We start from the raw sequence: 11,826 nt of genomic DNA, 5'->3' as shown, positions 1-11,826 counted from the left end.
TTAGCTTCAAAAATAAAAAAATTACAGCCGTTTGAAATTTTTAAGTAAAAAAGGACCTAAAAACAAAGGTTGTTAAATAAAAGGGTGAAGGAAGCGAAAATTGACCTTGACTTACTTAAGGTCGGAAATTCATCATAACACAGGGGACTTAAACAAAATTTTTTAGCCCTCTAGCTCTAATAGTAACTGAGATAACATGGGGGGGCGTTGAACACCCCCCCCCCCCCCGACTGATTAAGGTGCGGCAAGGGGCCCGACTGTTAAGGGTTAAGGCAGAGAAAAAAAAAGGATTTACCAACTAGATCTGTCTGATAAGACTTACAAATCCAGACTTAAGGAGATACAAACAGAAACTGCCAGAAATACCAACAGAAACCAAAATGACAATAAAGTTCTAAACATACCAGCCCCAGCCATTAGAAAACATGAAAACTCATTACCCTTAACAGCTAAAACCACCCTGGCCCAATACTTTCAGGTTACAATGAATACCTTGAAGGCCAGAGTAAATAAGAACCTGGTGCAGCTTGTGTCTGACACTGGCAAGAGTTACACACAACCACCATCAATTCAACTGCAACCACAACCTATCATCACCTAGAGACCTTTGAAAGCAGCCAGATTCCTGAACTGACTGTTTCTAATGATGATGAACAGGAACAAACAACAACAGAGGAACTATTTAGACACCCAAGTCAGCCAGGAATCAATATTGAGCAGGATAACTTGTCAATATTACAAGAAGAAAAACTTTATACAGAATCATTGCTGATTCTGAAGCATGTTAGTTTAAACTTCATTGGTGACACCTCAGAGGGACATCTTATTACAGCCAGGAACTATGCTATAACAATTCATGAGGCATGCATGAGGGACATGAAAAGTGAGTATTTTTTTGTGTTAATGACCAAAACAAACTAAAGTTTTGTTTAATTGTATAGGCATTAATTCAAATAATAACTTCAAACAACTCTTACCCAACTACTAGACTACAAATCTTAGATTAGTCAATTGATTCTGAAAGATTTTGTTATTGATAATAACATAATCTTTGGTTCAGCTGTCATCTATGATACTTTTTTTGAATAAATTTAGGTTAAATAAGCTGGAAATGTGAGAACATTGTGATTTTTTGGGGAAAAACTATGAAAATTTGGGTAAAAAAGTAATTTTCAAAAAAATCCACAAAAATGATCAGCTGTGATTTAGTGAAAGTTATGTGCTGAATTGTCATACAAGCCCGGTCATAGAAATATAGGTCTTGTCATACGTAACTCAAAAAAAACCTGTTTCCTTTCCTGGACACCGGTGTAGACGGATTATTGTGTAAGTCATCACATCAAATATAATGAATCTATTACTACCCTCAAGGATTCAGGGATAGTACAATGAATGGTTAATAACTTTTTCTTCCATACTCAGTTTTACCATTATAAGCTAGTAAATATTTTAAGAAACAAAGAGCTGCAGATTAATTTGACTGCCATTGTCCCTTCTCTTTATTCAGTGAACTATCCTTTAATTTCCCCCCACCCCCTCTCTCTCTCTCTCTCTCTCTTATCCTGTCTCTTTCTAATTTCCCCTTATAAAAAACCCTTATTTTATTTGGTAAAAGTTTATATAAAACTGTATAAAGTAACTAGCACATAAAGCAAAATACTTAATTATTTTTAAAAATTCTTTTAAATATTTTCATAGACTATTCGAAAGTAGGATATTGGATATACAGGACCTAAAACTGTTTTGCCTTAGCCCTGCGGGGAAACCCTGTAACCAATATAAGCTAACCGACCCTGACCTAAAGTAAAATACACGAAAAACAACCCTCCCCCCCCTTTTAATTTAAAATAATGGGAGAGGAGTATTGTATATTTGCTCAAATAGGCACAATTTGGGGGAAAAAAACTTTTTTCCTCTCGCTAACTTAGAAAGGCACAAAAGTTGGTTGGTTCATGAGAAAACCAATAAAAAAAGAAGAAGAATGGGGTCGCGCGCAGCACCAGTATTTCACTGACATAGATAACTATTCAAAAAAATAAATAATCTAAAAAAAACTTTTTACAGAGAAAAAAGGTAAATTTAAATATTGTAAATAATTAAAATGATAATCTAATATATTTTGTAAATCACTAATGATGGTATTTAATCTAAAAACATTATATATTTTTAATTCAAATTGTAACTTTATACTATTTAAAAATATGATTCATCCTTTTAACTAGGTCCCGTAAGGATGTAATTTTTTCTCTGAGATATCTATGTATCGTCTACTGTTTGATCTGAAAGATTCTAACTATTTTCTGTTTAAGATTCGATTAATTTTGTTTTTCAAGATGATGTTATGCGTCCCTGTAATGTGGCTCAGTGGCAGTGTGGCAAATATTGCGAAATTTACAAATATTTGCATGCACAAGCTCGCGTCTTCTTCTCAATAGTTAGTTGGCAAAACAACCAATAATTATCTATCATACAAATTAGATTGAGGTCCGTCTGTCTGAATCTTAAGACCTCAGTAATAATTGAAACGATTGGGTTCTACTCTTCAGGGAATATAACTAATGCTCCTATGTGACTATAGACAAACGAACATTAATACTTCTCAGTAACTTAATAAGTAGAATACTAATATAAGTGTAAACAAAATTGTATATATATCCTATTCTATAAAGTAAAATTAAGAATTTTGTCTAGAGCTTAAGATCTCAATAACTACTGAATCGATTGCATTCTCTTTTTTAGGCAAGCTTCACATAGGACCAGTGATGCTTTATATTCTAATTTTCAAATTTAAGTCATTTGGTGGTTTTAAGATTATTTTCTAATCCCTCTCTGTACCTTTAAATACATAACCCCTAGATGCTATGGGCCTATCAGTATCCGCTAGTTTGTATATAAACTTTCAAAAACTATAAATACTCTATTCTACTCTATAAACTTTCATCATAATTAGAGTGTCCTAAATGATATAAGTTAAACATTTACCTATATATTTCTTTCAATTGCAGAAGACTTTCTTTGATAACAGCTGAGTAAAACACATATTTCATAAAATGATTTGATGATATATAGAGTAATACAGTCATACAGACGGACCACGTGATATAAAGAGTAGATGCGCTTTGATGAGCAAAATCTTATTATTTACTGGTTTGTGTTTTTGAAAATAAAAACCGAAGTTTTTGTAATATATATTTGGCCTGTACATTAAGAATAAGATGATTGATAAAGTAGCCCAAAAAAATCTACCTAATATCTCAAATGGTAGAAGAAGAAAAACATTTTTGTTAATAAGAAAACAAAATGCTCAAGATCAATTTTTTGTGTATTTGTATAATATATTTCATAAAAAAAACATGTTACTTGGTAAATTTATGTATTGTTTTTTTTTATTGAAGAAAAAATTCAACCGCAAATAACAAAGCTAAGCAGCAGTAGATTAGCCATAGCTCTATCAGCCGCGCGGCAATAAAAAGCATTTAATTAATTTTGAAAAGACCAACAGGATAGGTAACTTCATACAATATTCCACACATTCCACAAACTTTCTGAAAAAAAACTTCTGATTAAACTCAGGGATCTAAATGTATAAGACAATGGTCTATAAATTAATGTACATAATCCCATATGACAAAATACAAAACAACATCTTTGAAACGCTTGGACACTCAACATAATGAACCAACCAATTAAAATTTGGTAAAAATCCCCAAAGTTCTTAAGTTAATGAATATGAAAGAGTTATTATAACACTTTTGGAACAAGCCTAATGTTCCTTCCCTTCCTTGGTTAAAGTACTATGAAAATACAGGGAAGATTTTTTTGATAGACTGCAAGAAGATTTTTTTGATAGACTGCAATAAATGATTTTATTATCACTTGTTTGTACTTCTTTTATACAAAAATATTAATAAAAGTTTTCTATACCCGATAATGGTCATCCAGGCCACATATGTTTTCTCTAAAATATATTTATATATAAAAATTTATTTTCAAATATTGTCCTGAGGTGAATTCTTAAAAAAAATTTGCCCCACTAATCGCTTAGTGGGGCAAAATTGTTTTCGTGATAAACCCTCCAAAATCACACAAAAAATCTACAAAAATTAAATAAAATCTTATGTTAATAACCCTTCTATGATTTTGTTTCATTTTTGTGATTTTAATGTGATTTTGGTGGTTTTTACGAAAACATTTTTGCCCCACTAAGCGAAAAGTAGGCCAATTTTTTTTTAAGAATCCACCTCTGGTTGTTGGGATATTTCAAATCTTAGTTTTAATTTTAAACAAATGTTTAATGCTTTTTCCAGTATCACTTCTAAGCCGACGAATTAGGTTAAATAGAACCGGTTATAGCCATACTGAAAAAAAAGATGTAAAGCGTCGTAATATATCCAGTTCTAAGAATATAAAAATGTACAATGCGCGAAAACCTAATTATAATTCGTTACGATAGATAACTTTTCAAAGTTTACTCAACAATAAATATTCAATAATATTAAAACAAGATTAATTTTCATGAAATCTGATGCCTTTTTTAAATGAAAAAAGATTACTGATTTCTCGTTTTCTAAAACTTACAAGCTAAACTACAAAATGATTTTTAAATTAATAAAAACAATGTTTATTTCTGTCTCTGATTTTCATCTGTTAGGCTGATTAGACGCACAGACAAACAGATTTAGGAGGATCAGCGGAATTATAGAAATGACGAGAATTTAAGTGAAGAAAGTCGCTGAACAAAATCAGCATGTGATTTTGACGTCATAAAAATTATGGATTATCCGTCTCATTTTTTAGGTTTTCTTTCCCACTCCTTTTCTCCTCATCCCTCATTTTTATGACGTCAGAATTTTTTTTGAGCGACTTTCTTCACTCACATTTTTATCAATATCCAAATTACCTGGACAATCTGAAGTATCCTTCCTCTCCCCAATCACCACCCCAGGAGTTTCTAATTAACCAGTAATCCCCGTCTTTGCTATCTGTACCATATCTAATATATATTTAATGAAATTTTGTAGTGCAGATGGCATAAATTGGATTTCTCATTATTTTGCTTTCTTTTTATCTGAATCTATGAATATATTTCAGACATATAGTAAACAAGGATGACAACATCCATAAAAGCAAAGCTCTGAAACGGTTGGACAAACGGACATTAACACTTGTATACTGTCAGAACTGAATAATGAGAATATAAATGAATAAGAGACAAAGCAAAATTGTGAGTATATTTGTTGAAAAACTTCTTGATACAGGATAATGTTTATGGACATACTTACATTTTAGGCCTTGATTATAGAATGTCAGTACGTCCATTTCAAACATGTTGATTTTTTATTTATTGTTTTACTTTTTTAACAACAAATTTTTATGTGATCTAATCATCCGATCGATCTGATTTTTGGTATGTTGATTCCTGGGACAACAAAGTATAATGTTATAAGCGAAGCAACTCTTAAATCAAGTCCTAAAAATGTAATTATGTCCATAAACATTATCCTGAATCAAGCAGTTTTTAATCAAATTTACTTACAATTTTGTTTCGACCTTATACATTTAAATTCTGATTATTCAGTTCTGATACTATATTAGTGTTAATGTCCGTTTGTCCTAACGTTTCAGTGCTTTCCTTTTATGGATGTTGTCATCGTTGGTTTTTTATAAAGTAGTAGTAAATAATATGATTATTTACCACCCTAAATTTAAACATGAAATATCCCTAATGGTTTATAGGAAAGTTTTAATTTTATTTATCAAATTACCCAACAATTTGAACAGCATGGTTGAACATAATTTTTTCATCAAAATTACACTTTACTACTCCACTTTTATAATCCTAAATAAGTCCAAATGCAAGATGCATAAAAATCTAATAAATAATATATATTTTTTTGTAAAATTATTGTAGATTTTATGCTACTAAGGATAGTTCTTAAAAACTAAATTGAGGTCAGGTTAGCTATTAAATTAATAACTTAAGTTATATGTATAAATCTTACCCTTATAAAATTAAGACCCCCCATTGAAACTCCCAATGGTCCAACATTTGCAACATGGTTTAAGACTGCATTCAAATCATTACTTTCAAGTCGTTCATATCCTTGTAAACCAACAGCTGGTTGTTTAATTCTGTGCCTGCAACTATCTAAATAAATCTTATGACCAATACCGAGAAATCCCAATCTGTCCCGATTTTGTATCACTTTGAAAAGTGCGATTCCAGTTACGTCATATATTTTTAGGGAAAGAAAATGGGAAGGGGGGAAGAAAATCTCTTCAAAAGAGATGGAAGAAAAGGGAAGATATTTTCTTCCCCCCTTCCCTTTTTATATGGCGTCAAAGGAATCGCACTTTTCAAAAGTGATACAAAATCGGGACAGATTGAGCTTTCTCATCAATACCTAGCAACTTAAAAAAAATTTATTTAAATTTATCTATATAATACCTGTAATATTAATATTTTGTGCTGAGGTATATGGATACTGTTCAGATTTGGATATTCCAAACAACTTGACATAACCATATGCCATAAAGTCATTACCACCTATACAACCTCCACCAATATTCCTTATGCTTGGCACACAAGAAATAATCTTATTTGAATTATATTCTTTTAACCTTGATGTAATTTTGCAATCTTTAACAATAAGTTCTAAAAATTGAGTGTTTATCTTGTTTACTTAAAGTCAGGTATAATGTATAACAAACATGTGTATTAACTATTTAAGCCTACTTCATCATAATTACTTAAAACCTGTTTTTAGCAATATACAATTGCTAGAATCAAAACATTCACTGTTCACACTGTGGTGAATATAATGTATAATATTGATTGTTGTGGATAAGTTTTTATAAAATAAACATAATATCTATGTCCAAATCCAAGAACAAAAATCAAGAATTAAAAAAATATTTAAACCTCTTCAGTACTTAACTCAGCATGAGATACATTTGCTAAAGCAGCATAAGATTCAATTTGTTCTGTTGCACAAAATGCCCAACATGAGCCACAAAGACCCTAGAATATGAAACATTTGAAAATTGATTATTCATTAATTAAAGTGATGACTAAATTTACCTGATGTTTAACTTTAGTGATTATCCCAGATTGTCTCCAATCAACTTTGTTTGGAATTTTCTCTAAAAAGCTTTCAGAAACTCTCTCTACAATACAAAAATTGGATCATGTGAAGGAAACAAAGTTGCGGATTTCGTCATAGTTTCACAGTAGATTTTCTCCTATTTCTAGCCCCTGCAGGGGGCTCTAACCCTGCGGGGCCAACTGCCTAACCCTGCGGGGCAACCACCTAACCTAACCTAAAATATCCTTTCAAAAGCTACTGTGAAAATACGACGAAACCCGCAACTTCGTTTCCTTCACGTGACTCCAAAAATTTAACTGATTATAATTTACCTTAAAAACTTGAATTAGTAAAGCAAAAATTCTTACTTCTTGTTTGTTCTCTTATTGCTAAAGTATTAACAAGGCAGGTGTAAGTTTGTACAAATTCTTCATCAGTTAAATCAGAGAATTTATTCACCTAATACATTTTCATTTAAATCATTTGAATCAAAACTTATTCAGAACTATGATTCCTTCAAGGACGTCGAGGTTTATTCTTATTTTTTTTTGGCGGGGAGGTTTAAATCTCAATAGGGAGGGTAATTTAAGTTGGGGGTTAATGGTATATGTGCAAATTTCAAAGATTAGAGGGGTGTGGGGTAAAATTAAACCTAGGCACCCAAAAATTTGAGGGGTTGTAAGGAGTAAATAGATTTATATTTTAGATAGGTATTTCAAAAAAATACAAACCCCCATTTTCCAAGTACTGTTTGGATTAGAGTTGTGGTAATTTATCTTAACCAAGTTGCTCTTGAACACTGCGAACCTGAAATTAGTAATTTTATGACTGTACATATAAATATCTCTGTGATAATTGATACAATTAGATTTAGCTTATTTTGATGAAGCAATACATGTATAAGTCTAGATGTACATTCTAAGACACTTTGGCTAGCAGACGATAAACAATTTCAATAAACTTTCTAAATTCAGCTGTTGGAAGCTTACAGCTGATTTTTGACAAAAGATAGAGAAAATATTTTAGTTATGTTTACAATTTTTAGGAACGCGGCTGTTCTTATATTTTAGAAGCTATCAGGTTATTCAAGACCCAATTCAAAATCGGGACAGGGTTCTTGCCCTGAGGCTAGAGTTACATATAGTATATGCCCCCTATATTATTTTGCTTTAATTATGAAATATTTGTTACTTTGAGATGTACATTTTAAATGTTATTGATGCGATATGAATAATGTTATAACAAAATTACCTTTTATAATTCTTAACCCTTCCATAGAATTTTCTGTAGGTTTTCTTAAAATCTTGAAACTGCGTTTGCGCCACCCTGAGGAAGTTAGAATGATACCAAGCAGCATGCTGAGTATGCTGTGAAATACTAATATCCATGTAGAACACAATAATTGTAGCTATCAGTAAAATCTAATAATGACACACATATAAATTTAATTTAATTATTATGAAGTTTAAAGGAAGTCTGAAATTTGTATCATGAGTGCTGGAAATCTTTCAAAATTTAATCTGCCTAATATGTCATTTAAAATGCCTATAACTTTTTTAAGCCTCCAGCTTCAAATTTGGGGTATTAGGTCTACTTGTGGCAGACTTTCAGCAGGTAAAGCGTTGTATTTCTTGCAGGCTTCCGTTAAGAAATGTGAAAATAAACATTTAATAAAACTATTTAAACAAGTATCTTTTTCATATTGGAATTTTATTAAGATTTTCATATTTATTCAAAATTAACATCAAACAAACTGAACATATACTAATTAAAAAACAAATTTTGAAATGGTTTTATCATGTGTGCATATTCCTTCATTGTGATGTGCTGGTCAAATAAAGACTGAACACATAAATTTTCATATCATTTCAAAGCAATGCATTATCTTTATATGAATTTTTCAAGATGTATGTCTGTACCAATGAATCTCACTAACAGCTGAACCGATATGGTTCTCCTTAACAATGAAGCTTCTCAAAGGTCTTGGTCAAAGGTCATTTTCTGTGTGTGAAAGATAAAGAGCCCAAACTGCGTGACTTTTTAAGTTTGGGTATGACACATAACCGAGAGTTGGAATTTTTTGAATATCTCCATCCTGTCGGGCACAGGATGCCAGCAAACCTGGCAGGGTCATCCAGGTAAAGAGCAAAAATATTTTTTTGACTTAAAAAAAGCTTTTTATCTTACCAAAATACTAAAATATCCTCTAGTAGTACATCCTTATATTAAATACAGGTGTTCAAGTCAATTTCAGGTTCCAGGTATGATCCTGCAGGTCCTGATCCTCCAGGTCTCCAGAAATCTTTAAATGGCTCCTGTGGCCGCAATTTTTGACTTATAGACTTCAAATTTTAAACTTAAGCTTTTCTTACATGTCTACATAACGTATTAAATTTTCATAAAGATCCGCCGCAGTTTTCCCGCCGACCGCCGACTGTGGCGGCTGGCAGCTGCCAAGTACAGCTGCGGCCGCTTAAATTTATATTTTGATATTTGAAATATAAAATTTACATAAAGATTAATATTTTCTGCAAAAAAATTTTTATTTTAGCTTCAAAAATAAAAAAATTACAGCCGTTTGAAATTTTTAAGTAAAAAAGGACCTAAAAACAAAGGTTGTTAAATAAAAGGGTGAAGGAAGCGAAAATTGACCTTGACTTACTTAAGGTCGGAAATTCATCATAACACAGGGGACTTAAACAAAATTTTTTAGCCCTCTAGCTCTAATAGTAACTGAGATAACATGGGGGGGCGTTGAACACCCCCCCCCCCCGACTGATTAAGGTGCGGCAAGGGGCCCGACTGTTAAGGGTTAAGGCAGAGAAAAAAAAAGGATTTACCAACTAGATCTGTCTGATAAGACTTACAAATCCAGACTTAAGGAGATACAAACAGAAACTGCCAGAAATACCAACAGAAACCAAAATGACAATAAAGTTCTAAACATACCAGCCCCAGCCATTAGAAAACATGAAAACTCATTACCCTTAACAGCTAAAACCACCCTGGCCCAATACTTTCAGGTTACAATGAATACCTTGAAGGCCAGAGTAAATAAGAACCTGGTGCAGCTTGTGTCTGACACTGGCAAGAGTTACACACAACCACCATCAATTCAACTGCAACCACAACCTATCATCACCTAGAGACCTTTGAAAGCAGCCAGATTCCTGAACTGACTGTTTCTAATGATGATGAACAGGAACAAACAACAACAGAGGAACTATTTAGACACCCAAGTCAGCCAGGAATCAATATTGAGCAGGATAACTTGTCAATATTACAAGAAGAAAAACTTTATACAGAATCATTGCTGATTCTGAAGCATGTTAGTTTAAACTTCATTGGTGACACCTCAGAGGGACATCTTATTACAGCCAGGAACTATGCTATAACAATTCATGAGGCATGCATGAGGGACATGAAAAGTGAGTATTTTTTTGTGTTAATGACCAAAACAAACTAAAGTTTTGTTTAATTGTATAGGCATTAATTCAAATAATAACTTCAAACAACTCTTACCCAACTACTAGACTACAAATCTTAGATTAGTCAATTGATTCTGAAAGATTTTGTTATTGATAATAACATAATCTTTGGTTCAGCTGTCATCTATGATACTTTTTTTGAATAAATTTAGGTTAAATAAGCTGGAAATGTGAGAACATTGTGATTTTTTGGGGAAAAACTATGAAAATTTGGGTAAAAAAGTAATTTTCAAAAAAATCCACAAAAATGATCAGCTGTGATTTAGTGAAAGTTATGTGCTGAATTGTCATACAAGCCCGGTCATAGAAATATAGGTCTTGTCATACGTAACTCAAAAAAAACCTGTTTCCTTTCCTGGACACCGGTGTAGACGGATTATTGTGTAAGTCATCACATCAAATATAATGAATCTATTACTACCCTCAAGGATTCAGGGATAGTACAATGAATGGTTAATAACTTTTTCTTCCATACTCAGTTTTACCATTATAAGCTAGTAAATATTTTAAGAAACAAAGAGCTGCAGATTAATTTGACTGCCATTGTCCCTTCTCTTTATTCAGTGAACTATCCTTTAATTTCCCCCCACCCCCTCTCTCTCTCTCTCTCTCTCTTATCCTGTCTCTTTCTAATTTCCCCTTATAAAAAACCCTTATTTTATTTGGTAAAAGTTTATATAAAACTGTATAAAGTAACTAGCACATAAAGCAAAATACTTAATTATTTTTAAAAATTCTTTTAAATATTTTCATAGACTATTCGAAAGTAGGATATTGGATATACAGGACCTAAAACTGTTTTGCCTTAGCCCTGCGGGGAAACCCTGTAACCAATATAAGCTAACCGACCCTGACCTAAAGTAAAATACACGAAAAACAACCCTCCCCCCCCTTTTAATTTAAAATAATGGGAGAGGAGTATTGTATATTTGCTCAAATAGGCACAATTTGGGGGAAAAAAACTTTTTTCCTCTCGCTAACTTAGAAAGGCACAAAAGTTGGTTGGTTCATGAGAAAACCAATAAAAAAAGAAGAAGAATGGGGTCGCGCGCAGCACCAGTATTTCACTGACATAGATAACTATTCAAAAAAATAAATAATCTAAAAAAAACTTTTTACAGAGAAAAAAGGTAAATTTAAATATTGTAAATAATTAAAATGATAATCTAATATATTTTGTAAATCACTAATGATGGTATTTAATCTAAAAACATTATATATTTTTAATTCAAATTGTAACTTTATACTATTTA

At 31.9% G+C, this 11,826-nt stretch overlaps 1 protein-coding gene across 1 annotated transcript; it reads right to left on the bottom strand.

Annotated features, from left to right (window-relative positions):
* Positions 1 to 3,313: 3,313 nt before the first annotated feature.
* On the bottom strand, positions 3,314 to 8,502 carry LOC145320260 (cathepsin L-like proteinase). Its single transcript, XM_080162689.1, has 11 exons — positions 8,337 to 8,502; positions 7,817 to 7,892; positions 7,454 to 7,544; positions 7,082 to 7,167; positions 6,923 to 7,021; positions 6,449 to 6,596; positions 6,003 to 6,148; positions 5,766 to 5,839; positions 4,901 to 4,993; positions 3,925 to 3,958; positions 3,314 to 3,545 (listed from the first exon to the last, which is right to left on the bottom strand). Exons 1-11 carry the CDS (start codon positions 8,471 to 8,473, stop codon positions 3,477 to 3,479), a joined length of 1,053 nt encoding a protein of 350 aa, XP_080018815.1. The 5' UTR covers positions 8,474 to 8,502; the 3' UTR covers positions 3,314 to 3,476.
* Positions 8,503 to 11,826: the final 3,324 nt, after the last annotated feature.

Source organism: Acartia tonsa, chromosome 5 (genome assembly GCF_053477335.1).
Source record: "Acartia tonsa isolate MP-2025a chromosome 5, ASM5347733v1, whole genome shotgun sequence".
NCBI lineage: Eukaryota > Metazoa > Arthropoda > Copepoda > Calanoida > Acartiidae > Acartia > Acartia tonsa.
This window is presented reverse-complemented; position numbering and strand designations above follow the sequence as displayed.